The sequence below is a fragment of the Schistocerca nitens genome, chromosome 8, assembly GCF_023898315.1.
Source record: "Schistocerca nitens isolate TAMUIC-IGC-003100 chromosome 8, iqSchNite1.1, whole genome shotgun sequence".
Lineage (NCBI taxonomy): Eukaryota > Metazoa > Arthropoda > Insecta > Orthoptera > Acrididae > Schistocerca > Schistocerca nitens.
The window spans coordinates 510641258-510666460 of record NC_064621.1 but is presented as its reverse complement, the minus strand read 5'-3'; the positions used below and the strand labels follow the sequence as shown (position 1 = coordinate 510666460).

The window sequence follows — 25203 nt, the reverse complement described above, 5'->3', positions numbered from 1 at the left end:
CCTCCTCGACCAGTCTATCGCCCGTAGAAAAAGGGGTGGTGCCCCGTAGTGCATAAAAAACACAGTCTTTTTTTCTGCAAGGATAAACTTCTCCAATAGTGCTGGTAATAAACATCGGTGACTCACAGAACCTGACCTGTTAACCTCTTCGGTAAAGCGTATTCTCCTATGTCTTTCACCGACAATTCCTGCTCATAAATTGATACTGAAGCGATACCGATGCCTATCCTCCGTGATTGCTCGAGGATTTACTTCTAACCAAACGTTCTTACTGTGTTAATTCACTGCGCCATCTCTTGTGAATCCTGTCTCATTTTCAAATAAAATGCAGGCAGTAAAATGCGGGATCGTCAAAACCCCATATTCAACAGGTATTTGTTTCGTGGCATACATTGGGTTTGTGATTAGGTTCGTAGCGTTTTTGTTTTACATGTTGGCATTCCGGTTGCTATGGGTTTATTTATCGATTGTCAATTTTTATTTGTAGTTCACGCTTGCTGTTTTCGTTTACATATTGTCATTTTGTCATTTTGAGATAGTGACTGGAGCTGAGGACACTAAAAAATGGAGTGCCAAATGGAGAGATTGGAACATATCCGACGTATTCTTCTGTCTGAGTTCAGCAGACGGGTGACAGCAGCGGAGGCAGACAGAAACGTTTGTGTAGTGTATGGAGATAATGTTATTGCACAAAGCACGGCAGGAAAATGGTTTTTTCGTTTTAAGGATCGTTTTGACGTTAGTGACTCTCCACGTTCTGGAAGACCTTAGGAGTTTGATGAAGATCGTTTAAACATATTAATCCACGATGATCCAGGTCAGTGTGCTCGAGAACTGGTTACTGTGAAGAACTGTGATCATTTCACTATTGTGCGCTATCTACATGCAATGGGGTGGGTTCAAAAATCGGGTGTATGGGTACCGCATGCTGTACGCCAAGACAGCAAAATTCAGCGGGTGGCCATATGTGCATCTCTGCTTGCTCGTCATCAATTGATTCGTGAACAATACCGACCATTGCTGTCCTGTATCGTTACTGGCGACGAGAAATTGTGGCTTTATGCTAACATAAGGAAAAGAAAGGAATGGTTGAGCCCAAAAAAGCAGCAACGCTACACACAAAGACCTGAGCGCATCCACAAAAGATATTGTTATGCATCAGGTGGAACAGCGACGGTATGGTGTACTACGAATTGCTACCCCGAGTTTTAAGCACCGCCGGCCGAAGTGGCCGTGCGGTTCTGGGCGCTGCAGTCTGGAACCGCGAGGCCGCTACGGTCGCAGGTTCGGATCCTGCCTCGGGCATGGACGTGTGTGATGTCCTTAGGTTAGTTAGGTTTAACTAGTTCAAAGTTCTAGGGGACTAATGACCTCAGAAGTTGAGTCCCATAGTGCTCAGAGCCATTTGAACCATTTTTTTTAACCACCACCGCTGACATTTATTGTAAAGAACCGAGACGTCTTGCAGGCTCAATCCAAGAACAACGACCAGAAAGACTGCGTGAGCTGATGGTACTCCACGATAACGTCCGCCCGCTTTTTGTTAGATAGACAAAAATATTGTACAGGAGTTGGGTAGGGAAATCATTCTGAACTCACCTTATTCACCTGAAATTGCGTCCTCAGATTTTCACCTTTTGTGGTCTCTATCGAAAAATCTTCAAGGAACTTCCTTTCCGAGTGAAATTGCTCTCCGAACATGGCTCTAGGGGTTCTTCGTCTCAACAGCATGTGATTTCTGCAGTCGCGGAATCGAAAAGTTACCCCAACTTTGGCAGGCTGTTGTAAACAGTAAAGGAGATATATTATTGATGACCCAAATCGCTGTTATGTGTATCTGTTGTGTTTATTAAACTTATGGAAAAGCGCTTCGAACTCATGCATCAACACAATAATTACAGGAACTTTTCTTCAAGTTTTGACGAATACTTCTCCTGTAGGTATATGTGAGACTTTTAACTCGCTTTACGTGTAAATAAAAGCGCTTCTACCAAAATGCACCCCTCGGACGCGCGGTGTAATGTGTCTGGACGTGGCATTCGTCCGCAGTTGTCAGGACGAGGACTCAATTGGAGATAGGCGGGCTTTTATCACGGCGTGTCCGGCGCCCGGCGGGGTCCTCGACCGGCGGGCGGGCGTGGTAAGGCGATCTGGCGGGCTTTTTGTGGGCGGCTGTATCGGCCGGCGGCCACAATGGGCGGCGTTGTACAGCGCAGCGCCTCCCTCTTCTTGTAGCGGGGCCGTAGCGGCTGAATGCGGCAAGGCGAGGCGCGGCCCAGCCAGCGCTTCTTTCTCTCGTCCCTCGGCGCGGCAGCGAACAAGCGGCGCTATTCTTCGGCGCGCCGTGACGGATGCCGGCCGACGGCCGCCCGGCCGCCTGCGCTGCGTCTGTCGATCGCGCCCCGCGAATCTGCCCGGATCCATTTCCTCCGCCTGCGCACTGTTCTCCGCGCTGCATTCCTGTCCGGCCAGGGCGCCTCTTTTTATCCCGACAAGCAGACAGTCTGCTCTTCACTCACGCACGCTACAAGAGCTCTTCCAATCGTATTTGCTAACTGGACACTTGTTGGGTAGCTTAGATACAGCATTATCACGTCCATCGTACAAACACTCCGTACATTGCTCCTGAAATGTGTTTATATTTATAAGCACACCGGAGAAAAAGTTAGTCACCCTTAACGAATGTTACTGAGAAATAACTCGTTCGCGGCTTATATAGGTACCACTAGCCGCTCTCTTCTCTCTTCTCCCCCCCCCCCCCCCCCCCCGCCTCAGATTCCTTAAAGAATCGAAGGCCAATGTATAAAACAGCTTCAAACGACTATTTACTTCACAAATGAGTTAATATGGTAAACTTTTGACGTTAAGCATGCGTAAAGCTTGTTGGGGGTCGCTAAGTATTTTCAGTAATTTGCGTGCCTGGAGTCAATGGTTCAAATGGCTCTGAGCACTATGCGACATAACTTCTGAGGTCATTAGTCGCCTAGAACTTAGAACTAATTAAACCTAACTAACCTAAGGACATCACACACATCCATGCCCGAGGCAGGATTCGAACCTGCGACCGTAGCGGTCGCTCGGCTCCAGACTGTAGCGCCTAGAACCGCACGGCCACTCCGGCCGGCTTGGAGTCAATGCTGCTTCAATACACACACAGGGTAATTCTTATTAACATTTAAAAATACGCGAAGCGACTTAAGATGACGCTGAGACATGTACGAGGGCAGTTCAATAAGTAATGCAACACATTTTTTTTTCTGAAACAGGGGTTGTTTTATTCAGCATTGAAATACACCAGGTTATTCCCCAATCTTTTAGCTACACAACACTATTTTTCAACGTAATCTCCATTCAATGCTACGGCCTTACGCCACCTTGAAATGAGGGCCTGTATGCCTGCACGGTACCATTCCACTGGTCGATGTCGGAGCCAACGTCGTACTGCATCAATAACTTCTTCATCATCCGCGTAGTGCCTCCCACGGATTGCGTCCTTCATTGGGGCAAACATATGGAAATCCGACGGTGCGAGATCGGGGCTGTAGGGTGCATGAGGAAGAACAGTCCACTGAAGTTTTGTGAGCTCCTCTCGGGTGCGAAGACTTGTGTGAGGTTTTGCGTTGTCATGAAGAAGGAGAAGTTCGTTCAGATTTTTGTGCCTACGAACACGCTGAAGTCGTTTCTTCAATTTCTGAAGAGTAGCACAATACACTTCAGAGTTGATCGTTTGACCATGGGGAAGGACATCGAACAGAATAACCCCTTCAGCATCCCAGAAGACTGTAACCATGACTTTACCGGCTGAGGGTATGGCTTTAAACTTTTTCTTGGTAGGGGAGTGGGTGTGGCGCCACTCCATTGATTGCCGTTTTGTTTCAGGTTCGAAGTGATGAACCCATGTTTCATCGCCTGTAACAATCTTTGACAAGAAATTGTCACCCTCAGCCACAAGACGAGCAAGCAATTCCGCACAGATGGTTCTCCTTTGCACTTTATGGTGTTCGGTTAGACAACGAGGGACCCAGCGGGAACAAACCTTTGAATATCCCAACTGGTGAACAGTTGTGACAGCACTACCAACAGAGATGTCAAGTTGAGCACTGAGTTGTTTGATGGTGATCCGTCGATCATCTCGAACGAGTGTGTTCGCACGCTCCGCCATTGCAGGAGTCACAGCTGTGCACGGCCGGCCCGCACGCGGGAGATCAGACAGTCTTGCTTGACCTTGCGGCGATGATGACACACGCTTTTCCCAACGACTCACCGTGCTTTTGTCCACTGCCAGATCACCGTAGACATTCTGCAAGCGCCTATGAATATCTGAGATGCCCTGGTTTTCCGCCAAAAGAAACTCGATCACTGCCCGTTGTTTGCAACGCACATCCGTTACAGACGCCATTTTAACAGCTCCGTACAGCGCTGCCACCTGTCGGAAGTCAATGAAACTATACGAGACGAAGCGGGAATGTTTGAAAATATTCCACAAGAAATTTCCGGTTTTTTCAACCAAAATTGGCCGAGAAAAAAAATGTGTTGCATTACTTATTGAACTGCCCTCGTAATTTAATGTAAGACAAATGGGGCCTTAAACATCGGGGAATACCCAAAAAGTGGATGACAAATGTTGAACATGTGACGTTACCCGATGACGCACCTCGCCGCAGGTGTAGCGATTGGACCTGTCGATCCTGTCATCGCCTGTGGGGGGCACTGTTACACATCAGACCGGTAGGCTGTTTTCGAATACCTTTTGTAAATACGATCTGTTGTAAAACATAGAAGTTACAAAATTGTTTTCCTCGCTGTCACCATGAAAAAGCTGTTCTTATTTTGTGTTTCTTTCCTTTTGTTCCTTCTTTCTTTCGTTACAGACTTTGTTTACTAAATAAAACTAAGGTCGTTTACCGGTAGCGACGCAATTCGAAAGCTATACTTATTTACTTGTGGCGCAGTACGGTACGTTTTTGGTGTACTGTACTCTGACATTAACCAGCAGGGACCGCGAGACCTGTGAATGAAATGACGGATCTTACCTCAGTGTGAATACATAACTGTCAAACGCAATGCAAAGAAACACTGGCTGCCAGACGCAAGACCCAAACCCTGACCCCCACACTCTAAAGTCGCGCACGTGGGTTCGGAGCCACACCGCCGTGATTACTTGTCTTTGGTTGGGATGATTAGATGCGAGAGATAGGCTCCACTGCTGCACATGTGGCGAGGTAGGTCACCTGATGGCGCCACATGTTCAACATTTGTCATCCACTTAAGGATACTTCCCGAAATTTGCGGCCCCACGTGTCTTACATTAAATTAGTCACCTCAGTGTCATCTGCATGGCTTAAAGTCCCATTTATATATTCCAAACTTTAATACTTGGCTTATTGCGTTAAATCTTTAACGTAAGATTACACTACTTAATTAGATAATGACATCTTAAATTTTTAAATGCGGTCAGTAATTATATGAAGTGCAGAAAATCAAATTTTCGTTACCCCTGGCAGCCGTTAGATAAGCAACCTGCAACTGGGACCAGCTGGCCGTTTTAGCCGTTTTGTAGTACAGATAGTACGCAACCAGCCTTTTTTCATAAATTTGTTACTGTTTATTGTACAATTAACTAGTTTATGAGCCATTGCAGCCACAACGTCAGATGCAGGTATTACAACAACATTATTTTCTGGACCATGACGTTTGGGTCGTGGTGCCGACGGAGATAACAGAAAATAACACATAAGTTAACTCAACATTTTATCCATGACACATTCATTTCGATAATTTACATTTTAGCCAGCTTAAACACATACACACTTACACACACAGTGGTGAAGTCCAAGTGGTTTCAAAGTGAATAAATACTAAATATTAACTACAAACAGCATGAAGATGGCAGATATCACACTTTGCCACTCGCTATCTTCCCGTCAGCAGCAGGATCCTAGCGTCTAGCTGCACAGCGTCCAGAAAATAATGTGGTAGTAATACTTGCATCTGATGGTTAGCTGCAGTTGCTCGAAGACTAGTTGAAGGCGCAATAAATCGTAACAAATTCTAAAAGCGACTCCTTGCATATTGTACCTACATAACTGCCACTTTAAATCAAAGTTGTACTTAGTCATTCACAATGGATATAATGGACTCAGTTGGCGGTACGAAGAGTCCGAGTGGCCAATCAAGTGCAAAGATATATCCAGACTGAACATCGTAGGACACTAGAGGAGAGGGTTGACGTACACATACTCCTACTGGTTAACCATTTGCTGCTAGTCCCGAAGCAAACCACTCCAGCATCTCATGGGAGGACGCTCAAGACATTCGTCGTGAGCTTATTTATACTAATACCTGGATACCAACAACTCCCTAGAGCGTGCGGCACTACCTGCAGCTTTGATAATGTCTTCATTTCGACGTAGAAGTGAGTACACAAGTTTCTTTAAGTATGCTACATCCAACTAAAGTCATTTATTTACGACTAGATCCAGTAGAGTTACCAAATTGCGCGTATGTCGACTGGTAAGTTTATTTTATGTTCCAAACGGATTCAGATACTGGCTATGGGACTAATAGGGGTGATTTAGCGGCCAGTCGAGGTACGATGCTCCGAAAGTCCACGTCGATGATGTTTCGTTGAAATCTGCAGCAATTTGCGGAAGGGTTGCACTTCCGTCACGTTGGGCGATTCTCTTGAGTCGTCGTTGGTACCGTTCTTGCAGGATCTTTTTCCGGCCGCAGAGATGTCGGAGATGTGATGTTTTACCGGATTCCTGATATTCACGGTACACTCGTGAAATGGCCGTACGAGAAAATCCGCACTTCATCGCTATCTCGGAGATGCTGTGTCTCATCGCTCGTGCGCCAACTACAACACCACGTTCAGCTCACTTAAATCTTGATAACCTGGCATTGTAGCAGCAGTAACCGATCTAACAACTGCACCAGACACTTGCCTTATATCGGCGGCGCCGACCGCAGCGCCGTATTTTGTCTACATATCTCTGTGATTGAATCCGCATGTCTGTATCAGTTTATCTAGCGCTTCAGTATAAAACTGCACGTCTTCAGCAAGCCAAACAATATGGACACAGGACAGTAGCTGACTGAAGGTTTGTCTTTTGGTCCGACGAGTCATATTTTGCCTCTTTCCAGTGGTACAAGGCGTCGAGTACTCCGATAGTTGCATAAAGCATTTAAGCGTCAGTTTACAGAGGGTGTAGTTCGGGCTAGAGATGGTTCTGTGACTTCTTTTTTTGGGGGAGAGAGGGGAAGGCGGGATGTATGATAGGTAAGTGTTTGTTCCCCAACTTCTAGATCTTCATGACGAGTATGGTATGAACTATCCCGTCTTTCAAGACGACAACTGTCGTGCCCGCGGAGCTGCACCCGTACATTCCAGTTCTGACAAAGATTCAGGCAGCCTAACGACGTGTATGGATATGGAGACAACCTCACGAGTCCATGGACCCTGCATGTCAGCAGGAGGCTCTGTAATGGTGTGGGGCGTGTTCAGTTGGAGTGATATGGGACCTCTGATACGTCTAGATACATTTCTGACAGGTGACACTTACGTAAGCATCCTGCCTTATCACCTGCATCCATTCATGTCCATTGTGCATTATGACGGACATGGACAATTCCAGCACCATACACGTTCAAAATTGCTACAGAATGGCTCCAGGAACACTCTTCTGAGTTTAAACACTTCCGCTGGCCACCAGACTCCCCAGACATGAACGTTATTGAGCATATCTGGGATGCCTTGCAACGTTCTGTTCAGAAGAGATCTCCACCCTCTCGTAGTCTTACTGATTTATGGACAGCCTTCCAGGATTCATGGTGTCAATTCCCTCGAGTACTACCTCAGGCATTAGTCGAATCCATGGCACGTCGTGTTGCTGCACTTCTGCGTGCTCGCGGGGGCTCTACACAATATTAGGCAGGTGTACCAGTTTCTTTGGTTCTTCAGTGTATGCACCGCTGTGAACAGTGGCCCTTTGCAACGTACCCGACTTCAAATGTCTATTACAAGCAATTCCATTCACAATGTTTGTTCGGAAACTTATTGAAATGGACATGAATTCACTGACGGCAACAATTTGAGCTGCTTTAGAAACTGATTATCACTGACGAGGTGTGACATTGCCTCCAGGCCCTGTCGGCTATGACGTTTTTACCGCTACTATTATTGCGAAATGTTACATGGCTGCGGGTTGTACAGCATTCCTTGCAGACACGATGGATAGTCTGCACTGATACACCAACAAATAGGGCAACAAATCCATTCTGTGGTCCTCGGTACGCCCAAACACAATAAATCCTTAGAAACGAGTTATTGAGTATTTTATTTATGTAAAAATCGAGGCCGTGAACTGTGTTGAATCTATCCTTAATGTATGTAAAACCGCAACTATAGGATTCCAGAAAAATGCACTGAAAATGGCTTTCACATTAAAGTGAAATTCGTCTAGAAAATTGAATAATAATTCAGGAACTTTCCGATGTGTTGGGAAACGTTGCCAGTAGAACGTACGGGCTATTGGCAGACAAGAATTTCTCTTCTTTTTTCTCGAACGGTTGATGTTGCCTCCTTTGAGTTTCTGCACGACTGTAACTTTACGTGTATTATTGATGATGGACCACAATGTGATTCGTTTACATACGATTTAGTTTTTGTTCTTCTGACTTGTTTGTGAACTGCAGTATAATACCGACAAGGTCGTTAACACTGGTCTCGTGAAAAATAATACAGAAGTTTTTGATTCCTTTCACCTTTATCCATTACGACACACATAAATAAATCAGCCTTTGTAATTACTGCAGAAAATGCCCACACCAGAAAATCTAACTTTATTTTTCTCTTCATTACCGTGTCTGTTTTCTGCATGTACTTATGAAGTACCATGTATTTATAGTAGTCTTCGAATAGACCGGTTGGTACTTTGGTCATGAAGGACATAACAAAAGAGTTTACCATTCTTGCCGCATACTGGCTAGCTTTAAGCTTCCCTTCAGTACTTATTAAATCACTCGTGTTGTCACATTAAACAGCGCCCCACAACGTGGCGGAGGAAGTGCAGTTCGACAGCTGAGGCCTATCAGAAACACAAATCTCACGTAACTTACAAGCTACAGCTAGCAAGTGTGAAACGATAGTTTTAACAGGTTACTATAGTTCGAGCTATAATTCAACAAATATAGGCATTCGCAGTCAGCTGTTTCTCACTACCGCGCTGAAAAGAAATTCACATAATAAAGGATAAACCAAAGTGAAAGGAATCGACCACGCACTGCCAAAATTAAATCTTGAAGAACCGAAAAGGGGTAAAAAATGTAGCAGGACAACGTCGCTTACAACGATATTCAAAATGTAAACAGGGGTCATGTGGAAATTACGTTTTACTCTCCTGGAATCTGTTCGTCGGTGTTTCCTAAAAATAATATTTTCTTCTCCATATTTGACGTCTTTAGAAGAGTAGTGAAGCCTTGGACACTACTTGAAGCTGCTTTCCTCACTCCCCCTCCTTTTTATTGTTCGATTAGCTAGCCATTTCTACAATCCTCACAAACAAAGTTTTCAACGAGATTTTTCCTTCCTCATTTGTCTCTTCCGATATAAATTTAACTGCACGGCATATAACCACACGTGCCCGATTGTGAAGATCTTTCCATGCGTCTATCGTGCGTAAGGACTGCGGTGCCATGCCGTGTTGCGAAGAGACAGCCAGGAGAAGACAAGTTGGCAGGTGACAGGCAAGTGAAGTGGTGACCCCTTTGGAACGACAGGGTGGATTCGCCCAGCACTCACAGAAAAATTCCTTTCCTCGCATGTGCCAGCTTGCTTTGCATCAGCTCTACTGGAATGAGAAATAGCGGCCACAGTGTCGAGAGTTGACAACAAATGGGAAATCGGTGCCCAGAAGCAATGTCCTTCCATACCACACCCAAACGTCGTTGTAGAGTAGAAGTTGATACAGCGGCCAGCCAGCAACAGGTGGTCCTCCGGACATGATGGTAAATTTACTCATCTTTTCTAAATGCTAGAGAAGCTGAAGTTTACTCTGCTAGCGACTGATATGCGAGCATCGAGTTGTGTGACATTCGAATTTTATCGCTGTACGTGGTGTTATGTAGAAGAGGCGGTGGCCGGACTTACCTTGTGCTGCTCCTCATGTTGTTGCTGTTGTTGTTGTTGTTGCTGCTGCTGGTGCTGGTGGTGCTGCTGGGAGAGCAGCTGCTGGCGCACCATCTGCAGCTGCATGATCATCTCGGAGAGGCGGCGCTCCTTCTCGAGAAACGTCTCGCCGGCCAGCGCCTGCGTCAGCGCCGCCGCGCCCTCCAGCACCCCCACTGGCAGACAGCCGCCCCCGCCGCCGCTACAGTCGCCCGACAGCTCGTTGCTGCAAAGACACACATACATTGCTGTCACTCGTCTCTGTACGTCTGGAGCCAACACAGTAGTTACCTGTATCACTAAACGGCCAACCCGGTTCATGCTTCTTGGTATAAGCGGTAGTCAAATGAAAACGAAAGAGATGGAAAAGTAGTAAGTAAACTGTTTATTATTTCAAAATGCTGTAGACATGTTGCCAAGGCTGCTTCGACTACGCAGCGGAAGTTTCGCTGGAAAGCCCTTACTCATCCTCCATACAGTCCCGATCTTTCCCCATGAAAGACATCCGTGGCCTCGAATTTGCATCGGACGATGAGGTGCACGCCTGGTGCGATCATGGTTCCACAGAAATCTGCAAACATTTTTCCATGAGGGCATTGACCGCCTTGTCTCTCAGCGCGATTAATAGTTATGGCGATTACTTTTGAAATAATAAACAGTTTACTTACTTTTTTTCCATTTGTCTCGTTTACATTTCACTGTCCCTAATACAATCCCAGTTGCATGTTGCCTGTGTAAAGGCTTCCAGGACCAACAAAAATGTAATTTTCTGTTTTTCACATACAGTATAATTATTGCCCGCGTTTCAAAACTTTAAATGCTGTCATAATCTCATGTAAAATTTTTAACACAGAAAGCTAAGTATTAAGGTTAGAAATTGTGTATGTGTCGTGAGGCACTGTAACTCACGACGTGCAAATTACCCAGATTATGTTCATCCATTGTATGAGAAAGCGATCACTTTGCGACTTGCAAAAACTTTACACATAATTTCAAACCTTTTTTAAACTTTTTATCGCTTACACACTTTATGTCAAATATTCAAAACATTAACTCTTCTTTAAAGTTATCAGACGCTCGAAACTGTTTTATGCACGGAAGTTCGATTCTTGAGAGAATCGAGGGTGGGAGGTTTACAAGTAAGACCATAATCCACACTGACAGAAATGGAAAATGCTAAAAATATGAACGCTTTGACCAAACAGTTTTACAACATCTTTTGTATATGTTGATTAAAATTTCATTCGTGTGAGAGCTTATTTGCGGTGTTTTCAGTACAGAAAAAACACACTACTACAAATGAAAAATGATGTGAGTACCTAATATCTGCTGGAACATTTCAGTATGCACAGAGAATATGCACGCGCAGATCATCGCTTTCTTTCGGACTTTGAGGTAGGTCGAGTCACTGAGGTCAGGAACATGCAAACATCATACCTACTTATCGCACGGACAGATGGCAGTAGTGCAATGATTGCAGATAGAGGGGTTACGGTATGGCCTTAGGACAATAGCGAACAACAACAGTAGGTACAGGTCCTTACAGAAACACTAAAGCATAAGATCGTTGGATTGTTGGACTGGCGGACGGATGACAAAGCCCGAAATCCCGGCAGAGGTTAAGGGCAAAGTACCACTACGATCCGTCAGAAACAGGTTACTGGGAGCTGGGTTGAAATCTCGAGTGCGTCTTTTACCGCTGACGCCGCGCCACTAGAGACTTGCATGGTGCAATGCCAGAGTCAACAAGGACACTGGGTGACATTCTATGATATTCAGCACTGAGTCTCGCTTCTGTATGGGGCTGTCAGATCGCCGCCAACGTGTGCGTAGACAACCTGCTGAAATGTCATGGGATCAGCGATTCTCGAGACTCGTACCCCTCTGGCTTCAGGAATCATGGTGTGGGGAGCTATTTAATATGACAACACGACTGATTTAGTAATTTTTGAAGGGAAGCTGAATGCTAGCCAGAATGCGGCAAGAATGGTAAACTCCTTTGTCACACTCTTCACGACCAAGGTACCGAACGGTATATTCGAAGCTATTATAAATACACGATAGTTCAGAAGTACATACAGAAAACAGACCCATATCAGTGGACAGGGCCTCTGTAAAATTTCTTAACTAATGTTTTAGGTGCTCAATATAGTCACCGTTTGTGACGCAGCAACTGTAATGCGTGTGCCGAATTTATTGAAGTTACTGACACGAATCGCCCAGCAAGGCGCGTTAGCAGCTCAAATGGCTCTGAGCACTATGGGACTTAACATCTGAGGTCATCAGTCCCTTAGAACTTACAACTACTTAAAACCAACTAACCTAAGGACATCACATACATCCATGTCCGAGGCAGGATTCGAACCTGCGACCGTAGCGGTCGCGCGGTTCCAGACTGAAGCGCCTAGAACCGCTCGGTCACACCGGCCGGCATATAAGCAGCCTGCTTCGGAAACCGGTTCACTTGGTTGCCTATCTGCAGGCATTCAATGGGACAATACAGAGAGAATGCCACTGTTATGTGTCATTTTTCTGTACGTTTGTAGTTCTCGTGCTATCGTTCTCTGAAACGCAGAGGTTGAAAATGGTTTAAATGGCTCTGAGCACTACGGGGCTTAACACCTGAGGTCATCAGTCCCCTAGAACTTAGAACTACTTAAACGCAACGAACCTAAGGACATCACACACATCCATGCCCGAGGCAGGATTCGAACCTGCGACCTTAGTGGTCGCGCGGTTCCAGACCGTAGCGCCTAAAACCGCTCGGCCACTCCGGCGGGCAAACGCAGAGGTATTTGTGAATAAACCTGTACTACTATTTCAAGCATCTGGATTGCTGTACCGTCATCGTTTCGTCAAAACAGATATAGATGCAGTTAAATCGCCCAGGAAATTGTTTCTATGAAGCCAATTAAAAATTTTCTTTTATCCCCTTCTGCTTTTGATGATTTCGCGGTGTACTGTGGGATTACTTATATATATATATATATATATATATATATATATATATATATATATATATATATATATATATATATATATATATTTTATTTGGCCTTTGAATGTGTACTCAATTTAGCCATCGCCAACACATAGTGACAATGTACACATAATTGAATAAACAAATACAGAAATGCATATTTACAATAATAAAAAGCTTAGTTGTTACAGTTTTGTACATAATGTTTTAAAAATTGAATTGAATTGAATTGGAAAATAGTTAAAAGTGTCTTGGCTTACAATTCACACCAATTCTGAAATATCTTCATCAGCAAAACATATTTATAATTTATGTACACCATTAATACCTACAGATTGTAACCAGTACTCTTGATGAAGTTAACTATCACTTTATATAGACGAACGTCTTTAGTACACAAAAGAGAAGAAGCTGATCGCTTTCCATTCCGGAAACAGACTGTTATGTGCGGAAGAGAGGCAGGTGTGACTACAGTTTCATGACGTCTTTTCTGTGGTGCATTTTTTCTTGGCCAATGTTCCTTTTCTACGCCAGTATGTCAATTACCAATAACATAAACGTAAGTAATAAGTTTATTGAGGAAAATGTGATTATGCAAGTATAGCTTTTCAGTAAATTTAGTCAAAATGAACTGCAGGGGATACGCGTATGTAAGCAATTAAAAAGACAAATATTAAATTTATGTGGTAGTAAGAAACAAGCGCAGTTGAAAGAAAAACATTAGTTACAATACTGTAGCTGTCTCTAGAAAGGCAGTGAAAATGGAATGCAAAATAAGCTATACTCGAATCCAAGACTCTGGATTAATCTTTTCAAAAAGCGGGAAACGTTTAAAGTATTTGATAAAAGAAAGACATAAATTACAATTACGTCAACAAGGAAACCGAAAGATGGTTCAAAAATGGTTCAAATGGCTCTGAGCACTATGGGACTCAACTGCTGAGGTCATTAGTCCCCTAGAACTTAGAACTAGTTAAACCTAACTAACCTAAGGACATCACAAACATCCATGCCCGAGGCAGGATTCGAACCTGCGACCGTAGCGGTCTTGCGGTTCCAGACTGCAGCGCCTTTAACCGCACGGCCACTTCGGCCGGCAAACCGAAAGATAACACAAAACAACGCAGTGGTCCACTAAGAATGACTGAACTGAATCACAAAATTAAAATGAAGAAAAAGTCGTTGATGGAAAGAATTGCCTGAACACTTGATGGTGTAAACACAGTGTCTAGATTTATTAAAAAGAATAAGAAGGTGAAAATGGAGGCTACGTGGGTAGTAAAAATTTGCAAGTGAATTATTGTCATAAAGGTCAGGCAAGCAAGATAACGAACGAGGAGATAGTGCTTGGATCTCACAACAGAAAATTCCTGGTTCACATTCGTGTGACATTTGCCACAAGGAAATAATGAGAAAGTTATAAGATTAATTCACGTGAGCGTAACAATAAGTTTTGTGAAGGTTAAAAGTATGGCTCGACCAGCGCTGCAAACTTTTTATCAAAATTAAAAATTTATTGGCATTCTCTATTTCGGCTTTTAAGCTGTCGTCAGCAACAAATCTACTCTGACAAGCTTTTTTCTTTAAACTTTGCGTGTGTATGCGCCAACGGACAATTTAGCACAAGTACACTAGGGGACTTGTCCGTCAGAAGGACATTTTTACATCGACAGTCTAAAAAAACTCTCAGTCATATAACAGTGTTGACATGTAGCTTGATCTTAATACGTCAGTTTGTTCATAATGCACGCCATGAAGTTGTAGACTGTCAGTACACCAATTGCCTCCCAATACACGTGTTCGCTAATGTACATTACGCGTAGGTATGCTAAATTAGAAAAGTGGTCAGTGCAGAAATTTATTGAGGCGTATGTATGCTAGTGTCACTTGCCACAGGCTTAAAAGCCAAGACAGGGCTGAAGTGAATGGCAATGAACTTTAATTTTGGGAAAAAGAGTTTGCAGTATCGGTGGAATAACCGTTTTAAATTGAACGAATTCTTATTGATTGTGTAATCCAGCGTAACGAAAATCATGATATTAAGACCTAAAGTAGATTTTGAAACATCAGTAATGATCTGTTTAAAAATGGTGAAGTACCAGTTGTTATTAATCAAGTTATATTGAATTATTTCTCAAATTCATTCGGAATGCGAACGTGTTAAGACACTATAATCGTCCGAGGAATACAAAAGAAGTTTATATTACGTGAAGCCTGTCACTTTACAGACGATCACATCAAAGGAAGTACTCAGCATTAGCATAATGTGAACGAGATGCGAACACATCCGGAATGCTACGTTGTCCCGCGACCATAAAACCGGCTACACAGCGCAAAATGCGGGGGTGGCGACAAAAGTGAAAGCTGATGCGCCTTACCTGGGATGAAGCCGCGCGAGGACTACGAAATCAGAGAGACAGTAGGCCGGTGCAGCTGCGGGCATTCCTACGACGCGGCCGACAGATGTGTCTGGCGCGGCGGGCCCGAGTAAGTGGAGGGACACGACACAATGATCCGCCGCACAATGGGTCAGCACAATGGCGTGACGTCAGGTCATCGCGGCCTCACAAAGAGATTCCGGGCGAGATGCGCGGCCTTGGGGGACACGGGACAAGCGCGGGCGGGGGCGGATTACCGGGGGCACAGTGGCCGCCTGCCCCTCAGCTGCCTACAGTCGAGCCACCGCTGCGGCGCAACCCCGCACTCCCCTTGTTGTCGTTCAATGCTAGACAAGCAAGGCACACGATAAATGTAACACGTTACCGTTTGTCAGAGATGCTACACCATACAGAACGCACACAAATGTCGTTGGTTCTTCAGTCCGATGGCTGTCTTAATGCAGCTCTGCGCAGTATTCTACCCCGTGAAAGTAGTTTCATGTCTATGTAGCTAATGAACCTGGCACGCAACTGAAGTATTCCTTGATGTCACAGGATGTTTCCTATCAACCTATCCCTTATTTTAATAAAGTTAGGCATACAGCACTTTTTTATCCGATTCAGTTAAATACTTCCTAGCAGTCAAATTTATGGTGAAAATATCTTTTTCCTCTTTCATAACAGCTTTCCTTGCTGTTACGAATCTGCATTTCATATTCGCTCTACTTCTGTCATGTCAATTTTTTGCTGCCAGTACGAACAGCTCGGCTGCTACTTTTAGTAACTCATTCCCTAGTCTAATTCTCTCAGTATTATCTGATTTAATTTCTTTTATTGGTCTTACAATTCCTTTACCAGCATTAAGGAAATTGTAATTTTATCGACAAATCTCAAATTTTGTACTCATTCTTTCTGAATTTTAATTCCCATTGCAGATCGCACTTTGGTTTCCTTTACTAACTGTTCAGTCTAAGGATAGAATAACAAATGGGATAGGCTACAACCCTATCGCATTCCCGTCTCAATTACTGCCTTCTTTTCACGTCGTTCGACTCTTGTAAAGGCAGTCTGGTTTCTGTAGTAGTTGTAGGCAACCTTCCGCTCCAGGATTTTATCCCCAATTGCTTCAGAATTTCAGAGTGTGTCAGGAAACATTTAAGAAATTGAAACTGAGTTATGAAATATATGTAATTAGTTATGGAGAATGATAGTGCTTATTTGTGTTGGGTAACGAACGGTGATCAACCACGTTAGACGACTGTGTGAATAGAAGTGTACGAGCATGAGAGATCGATGCTTGGAAGATCGATGAGCGCAACCAGCGCTGGTGCCATGTGACCAAGTTGCGGCGTTTACTCGGAGCGAATGGTCGTCTTTTTTCACCGTGGTTTGCCCCGTCATCTGATCGTGCATGGTTACTGTAATGTGCAATTGGAGGAAAAGAACGCAAGAGAACCAGGCAAGTCGTGATTCCGACAGACGCTTCTATTGGACAGCACTGATGAACCATGACTCCCCCATCTCGAATGTTGCTGGAGCACAGTTACAAGTATGCCATTGCCCGCCATCCTTACAGATCGCCTGCGTTCGGTTTGCCATGGAAACACGGGATACGCGTAATGCCTTGTCTCCCGTCTCTGTCACCAGTCTCTGCGGCTGTAGAGATCATGGTGAGCCGATTGGCAACAAATCTCTGTCTGCCCCTCCTCCCCCTCTCTCTCCTCCTGCGTTTCGCCCAGAACGTGTGATACGGTACAGACTTATGTTGAATGAACGCCTTAGTTGCTTTGGCGAGCGTATGTTGGAAGACTCTGCCCATTCAGAAATGGTGGTATTCAGAACATCGGCAATTAAATCTGGAAATTGTTATAAGTAATGTGCAATTATTGCATTCTAAACTACGAATATTTTTTTCCTTTGCTGATCATTCACTTGACTTGTCTTTTTATGAATAATTCTAAGATTCTACCTCTTGACGACTCATTATGGCGCGTGCTAGTAGCAGAGACAATCGACGTTTGTACTCGGATAGAAAATATTTGGGATGTGATTCCCAAATACATAACCAAAACACAAAGCAATGTTAAGTTTCTCTAAATTTGACTTCCATCTTTTCAGGGAATGGCAATAATCGTTTCAGAATTAAACAGATTAAGAGTAGTTAATGACAAGAGGAAGACAGGTAAAGAAATAACCTTTGGTAAGTTCCGTCTTCTACTCCCATAATGTGAAAACGTTGTAAACATTCTAAACATTGGAAAGTATAAACTGGTCTCCTGTACTCTTCTGGTGGTGGGGAACCCCCAAGCTGCCTTCTATTACTCATGCACATGTCCATTTGCCAAGGAGGCATTTGTTACAGAAACTGGAAGATCGGTGTTTTACGACCAGTCGACTTAAAGCAGACAGCGCGGGGCGTTTGCGGGCCAGATCATAGCCTACTGCTGATATACGACGCTGCCTCTTGCTGGCACACTCTACAGCAGCTGTCTGCTGCTACTGCACACCTCCCTCCTCAAGTACTTCGTTTCCACTGGTTGCTCTTAAAGTCAGCTTTCCTCTACAGACCAGCAGGCTCGAGTAAACGGACCTTATCATACATACAATGCACCAAGGCGGAAGTAAAGCACGTGTGGGTACGAAAAGGCAGTAAAATAATACCAGCAGCTCACTAAAGCCTACAGTATAAAAAAAAGAGGTAAACACAATTGTGGCTTATTTCATGCTCAGCCCTTTCTAAGTTAAGAGATGCTTCTTGAGAGACGGAGTTTAATGTCTTTGGATTATGCTTTAGGCGAGACAAGAGACTAGTGACTATTTATAAAGCTTCTGGAAACTGATTGGCTGGGGAATAGGCTAACAGTCAGTAGTTTGGTGCAAAGAAGTCTTGGGCTCTTTGCTATTCTAACTTCTAGAAAAAGACACTAGGCAGTATTTTTGTTTTGTGTAGACTTGTGTCCTTCTGGCTGTAGCATTCGTCTTGGTGGTCCATTGACTGGAAGTCAAGACTCCCGACTAAGCTGACGCCAAAACAAGTAAATAACTGTGAAATTACAGTTAAATTAATACCATTACTGCTGATGGGCGTTGATATACATCGACGGGGGCAGTTGAAAATGTGTGCCCCGACCGGGACTCGAAGCCGGGATCTCCTACTTACATGGCAGACGCTCTATCCATCGAAGCCACCGAGGGCACAGAGGATAGAGCGACTGCAGAGATTTATCCCTCGCACGCTCCCCGTGAGACCCACATTCTCAACTTATAGTCCACACACTAAATTCGTAGTGCCCCTGCCATTGTACCCATTATTCGTGGCAGACAATCCACCAAATCCCGTAAGAGTTCAGGCAAATCGTGTGCATCCGCACTGAAGGAGGTCATTAGCCGGTTAGCCTTAAATATATGAAGAAAGAACAGATGGCATCTTCATATAAACTGTTATTCACTTTGGTGTATAGACTGTACGAATCTGGCGATATACCATCCGTCTTTCGGAAAAATAACTTCCACACAATTCCGCAGACTATAAGAGCTGACAATTGCGAGAATTACCGCACAATAAGCTTAACAGTTCATGCATCCAAGTTGCTGACAAGAATAATGTACAGAAGAATGGAAAACGAAATTGAGAATGTGTTAGATGACGTTCAGCGTGGCTTCAGAAAGAGGCAAAGGCGCCAGAGTGGCAATTCTAATGTCACGGTGAATAATGGAAGCAAGACAAAAGAAAAATCAAGACATGATCATAGGATTTGTCGACCTTGCAAAAGCGTTCGATAGTGTCAAATGGAACAAGAGGTTTGAAATAATGAGGAAAATAGGGGTAAGCTAAAGAAGAGACGGGTAATATATAACATGTACAGGAGCCAAGAGGGAATAATAAGAGTGGAAGAACAAGTACGAAGTGGTCGGGTTAAAAAGGGTGCAAATCAGGGCTGTAGCCTTCGCCTCTAGCGTTCAGTCTATACATCGAAGAAGCAATGATGGATGTAAAAGAAAGGTTCAAGAGTGGAATTTAAATTCAAGGTTAAAGGATATCAATGATAAGATTCGCTGATGACATTGCTATTCTCAATGGAAGTGAAGAATTACAATATCTGTTGAATGGAATAAACAGTCTACTGTAAACGAAGTTAAGGAATGCTGCTACCTAGGCAGTAAAATAACCCGTGACGGGCGGAACAAGGAGGACATAAAAAGCGGACTGGTGCCCGGTTAAGAGGGCGTTCCTGCCGATATGTGTCTGCTAGTATCAAATACAGACCTCAATTTGAGGAATAAATTTCTGAGAATGTATGTTTGGAGCACAGTATTGTGTGGCAGTGAAACATGGACTGTGGAAAATCGAAACAGGAGAGAATCGAAGCACAGAATGTTGAAAATTAGGTGGACTGATAAGGTAAGGAACGATGTTCGGCGTAGACTCGGAGAGGAAAGGAATATATGGAAAACAGTGACAAGTAAAGGGACGGAATGACAGGACATCTGTTAAGACATCAGGGAATAACTTCCATGGCCCTAGAGGGAGCTATAGATGATAAAAACTGTAGATTAAGACGGAGACTGTAATACATCCAGCAAATGATTGAGAGCGTAGGTTGCAACTGCTACTCTGAGATAAAGAGATTGGCACAGGAGAGTAATTCGTTGTGGACCACATCAAACCAGTCTTGATGACCCCCCCCCCCCCCGCTCCCTCCAAAAAAAAGACTCCATATGAACTTTAATTTTTGAGATTTTATTGTTTTCCTTATTTGCCCACGAGGTACCTTAACGGAAGTAGTACTCCTTGACTCTTGGAACCTATGCTGTCTTTGACAATAGCCGGTACGTGATATACAACAGCTCTCTTGCAGCATCTGGCACATAAATTTGATGAGCGTTTCCGTGACGCTCTCGTGCTTACTAAAACGCGCCGCTCTTTTTGAATCTTGTAGCACATAGATTCGTCCTCGCAGTCAATCAGGGGCTCGCGTAGTCTCTCCTCATTTTGAAATTAATTCAAAGTATGCCTCCAATTTTGTAAACCAAGTCAACATCCGGCGAAGATCTGCATGAGAAAGTAATCGTTGCTCACTTGAATGTAGCGTATGAAAGTGGAGATTTATGTATTAGAATGATGCCACCTGCCTGCTACTGCACCAACTGTCGTTGTAACCTTACTATAGATAATAGCATTGACCGCTAACACCGTCACGGGGTTTGCGACGCTCCAGTTACGCATATTTTTAGATTTGTTTGACTTACGTGGCATACTTTCGGCTACGTTTTCATCGTAAAGAAAATTAGTCACACCTGACGCTAAGATGCTATTTAGTGGTCTTCATTCCGACTGCTAATTTGGTGCAGCTTTCCCAACCAGTTTATCCTGTGCAAGACTCATAATCTTTTATAAGTAATGCAACCTACACGAAGTTGAACCCGAAATTTTTAAATTTCAATGGAGTTGCTCAATTCTCTTGCGACGAATACGACGGCTATAGTCAAAATTTGCACGTCCTTACTGAGTCAAATCTTGGCTATCCTCCACAATTTTATCCCCCCCCCCCTCGGAAAACTCTCGCAGATTTTCCTCCATTAGTGCCAAAGAAAATAGCTAAAGATTGTGTAGATAGATCGCAAACTGATGTAGAGCACTAAATGGAACTGGGGAGAAAAGAAATTTATGGCACAACTTCACTAAAAGATGGCATTGGCTGATAAGACAGACCCTGAGGCATCAAGGAATCGTCAATTTGGTAGCGGAGGGAAGTATGATAAGTAAAAATAGCAGAGGGAGATCAAGGCTTGACTACAGTACGCAGCTTGAATTGGATGTAGGTCGCAATAGCTTTGGAGAAAGGTAGAGGCTTGATAGACTTGCGTGGAGAGTTGCAGCAAATCAGTCTTCAGACTGAAGACCACATCGTTCATTGCTATTAAAGTCCGAGAGGGACTATATCTGTGTATACGAAAGCAGTGTGGCGACGATCCGCCAAGACGCGGCGCTTCCGCCGATCTGAGCTTATCAGGCAGCACGTTGCTTGACCGGGAAACCCCTATGGCTGCGCTACACGGCACTAGGGAATCGGCCGGGACCGAAACTCACAACGAGGTTTGGTCCCGGCGCTATGCAGGCGCCCTCCTTTGGGCGCAATCTGCGCTGTCGCGTCGCGGGACAGTGCGGCGTCGCCGGTGCGCGCGCGCCCGCGCCTGAATAATGCAGCCCCGGCCGGCGCGCACAAAGCTCGCCCATAGTGGTCGCCGTGAATTATTCACCTCCCAGGGGACGCGGCGTGGCGCGGCGAGGCACACTCCGCCACCGCCACACTTGTTCCCCGCCTCTTGGCGACGCCGAGAGCACAGGTGCCGCCACAACTTCTACTGTTACCTCACGATCTCTGCGGTGGACTCAGCAGACTCTGCAAAACAAGCAGCAACTGCGGAGAGGCATCAGGCATTCAAGGAACGCCATGCGTCTTGCCGTTCTTCCCATTTTCTGAGTTGCAAAGACTGGAGCCTCAAAAAGATACGCATAACTAAAAAATTAAAAATAGACTAGTGCGAGTAATACTGGTTTTCTGATTGTTCCGTACAAACTTTATTATGTATACAGATAGTTCATCTATAGATTCTGAAAAGTGGGTTTGCGAGTATCAAAATACGACGTCTATTCGGAAAGTAAGGTCCGATCGGTCGCGAAATGGAAACTGCAGTGAAAATCCACTGAAGCTTTGCACAGATGCGTTGGGCAGTGTCTCTAGCATGCCCCTCGATCGCATCACGCGGCTCTTTTCAGTTCTGAGCGCACTGTGAGCACGTAAAGATGCCTGGAAAATATTGCCTGTCCCCAAGAATGAGTGCCAGTGGAGGATTTCACCTGATTTCATGCAACCCACATGTAACTGTCATGCATTTCCTTCTTCATGACGATTCTCGGCCGCACACTGCAGGGACAATGAGGACGCTCCTGCAGCCTTTTCGATGAGAAGTGATTGATCACCCACTGCACCGCCGGGACTTGGCTCCCTCTGATTTTCATTTGTTCATATGAGCCGCTAAGACAACATTTTGGCACAGACAACTAGCTGTATACCAGCGTAGAGAATTGGCAGAAAGCACAGGGGTCTACCTAGTATGATGATGGTATTGGAAAGTTGATGCAGTGCTGCGGCAAAGTTTTCATTCGTAGTAGCGTCTATGTAGAGAAGTGGCTAAAAGGTACAGCTAAATGTTGCAAATAAAACATTTTCGATTTTCACTGTGGTTTCCGTTTCGCGACCGATCGGGCCTTATTTTCCGAATAGCCCTCATGTTTAATACAAATGCCAGTATATTTTGATTGCATTGGCTTAGAAGCTTAAATTTATCTCGCCGCCAAGGGACAGTAGACCTTAGTATGTGACATAAATTTCAACTTCGCCTGTTGCTGAGAAGAAGGGGTCTTAGGAGAGAGAAAAATTGCAAAAAATACTTTTTTATGTGGTATAATTACAAACTGACAATTTTCGGTTTTCTCCTTTACTTGTACTGTGAAACTTTGCTTCTTGCTAAATTTCATCATTCTAGGCCAGCGGGAAGTACGCTATAGGTTTTGAGGAGTGAGTTTGCGAGTATCAAAATGTGTGACATAAATGGACATAGCTTCTGGTTGCACTGACTTAGAAGTTTCACTTTTTTACATCACCAAGGAACCGTAGATTTTAGTTCTTGACATACCTTTCAATTTGATACCTGCATCTATCCTTGCGATAAAGGCTTCTTAACAGACGAACCGATAACAAAGAGAACCCGTAAGGGTTCCGTTTTTATCGACTGCGGTACGAAAATCTAAAAAGAGAAAAATAACGTGGGAAGAGAAAATGGGACCAATCATAATAAATGTCCATCAGTGTTTTCTCACAAAACCTGTTCGTATAGCGTAACGCGCAGTGCGCTAGCTTTCGAGATCGAGGGATGTGCCAGACACTATTTTAATCTGCGCAGTGGGTTAACGATCATGGACTGATATACTGGCTCTCCTCTGGGCGGTTTTTAGGCGGGGTACACATGCTCTTTTAGGCCAAGGCTGAGCTGATCCCCATCTTCCGTCTCACAGAATACGATATGGAGACAGTTAAGGCATGATAGCACACAAAACATGGTTTGCTTCGTTAACAGACACATTGGCGTACACGGCTCCTTTCGTGTACGTTACCTTGACGACCGTGGCGTCAGGAGGGGCAGACCACAGAGTTTGATGATAAAATAAAATTTGCCAGATCCTGAAATAAATCGGACCCCGTACGCCTCCGTATAAACGCAACGGAAAAGAAAGAAGAAGAATACTCTCTCACAGATCGGAATACTGCTACTAAAGAAAGAGTCGTACAAATTATTGACTGAGACTCGCAGATGGATAGTTCCAGCCGCCTAATTGGAATGAGATTTCTTGACGCTTCCTCCAGACTAAAACTTTGTGCCAGAGCGGGACTCAAACCTGGGGCTTAAGCATCTTGTGGCCAAGTGCTCTACCACCTGAGGTATCCAAGCGCAACTGTCGACGACCCGTCCTCACAGCTGTACTTCCGCCACTACCTTTCTGCCTGCCTTCCAAACGTCACAGAAGTTCTCCGCCATGCTTAGCGGGTCTAACACTTCTTGAGGAAAGGATAGGCTGTTGCGGAGAAATCGCTTAACCACAGCCTAGGAAGATAGAAGAAGAGATACTGATGAAAATAAGGCTGTGAGGGCTTGGATAGGTCAGTCGGTAGAGCACTTGCCTGAAAAAAGCAGAAGTCCCAGATTCGAGTACTGGTCCGGAACACAGTTTTTAATCTGTGAGAAAACATCAAACCAGAGCATAACCCGCTGCAGAGGGAAAATTCATTGTGGAAGAGATTTTTTCATCTACGCACAATGGCAGCTTTCCTCAGCTGTGTGAGAGTTGTGTCCTGTGTTATCTATTGCTAAATGTAGGTAACTTTAATAGTTGTTTGTACAGCGTAGTGTCATTTTTGTGTTTTACGTAATGACTACTTTCTAACAGAAACAACCACGGAGCGTAACTTCCCTACCTGCTTACGGGCGGATCACTACCCATCAACACTCACTTATTCTCACTCATGAAACGACACTTCTGAGAGGTTTGGAATTCAATCAGGCTTGTTATCACGCCATCACCTCTCCTCTCCTCACCGACCAAATACTAGCAAAAACAGGTTTTCCACCATCAGGAGTGGTATCTGCTACCTTCAAGTCGAGCTCCACAGCATAGACGTACGTTACCGACCACGGCTACGGAACAGTACTAGCTGCTCAGCAATCATGCACCTGCTGCTTCGAATAGGCGCCTAACTGAAAGATAACGAAAAGCTCTGTTTTAGAAATGACAGCTATAACTCTCCAAAAGCTGCTATATCAGTAATTCTTTATTTCAGTCACAGATCATCATCGACATAGTATTTTAATAATGGAGAGGAGGGCAGCTTGTTGACATCAAACTTGCGAAATCTATTCCTGGCTGTTTCAAACAGCTTATCTCGAAAGCAATTGATAACAGAACACAGCGTCATTTTTTCGTTCAGATTGGTCCATACTGTAATGTCTCAACACATATCTGTTCCTCCTGAAACACACTGTATAAGCTGGAGGAAGTAGAGTAGTTTTAGAGCCTATCTGAACAACTGATTTTTTAAATTTACCTGACAAAGCTA

General features: G+C 44.3%; 1 protein-coding gene across 4 annotated transcripts in view; it reads right to left on the bottom strand.

The window, feature by feature from the left end:
• LOC126198762 (transcription factor Sox-5-like) overlaps positions 1-25203 on the bottom strand; it is a 1065309-nt gene that overhangs the window by 220398 nt on the left and 819708 nt on the right. For all 4 annotated transcript variants that reach the window (XM_049935319.1, XM_049935318.1, XM_049935320.1 and 1 more), the window contains one exon: positions 10151-10394. In XM_049935319.1, coding sequence (XP_049791276.1) covers positions 10151-10394 — 244 coding nt within the window. The remainder of the gene's footprint in view (positions 1-10150; positions 10395-25203) is intronic.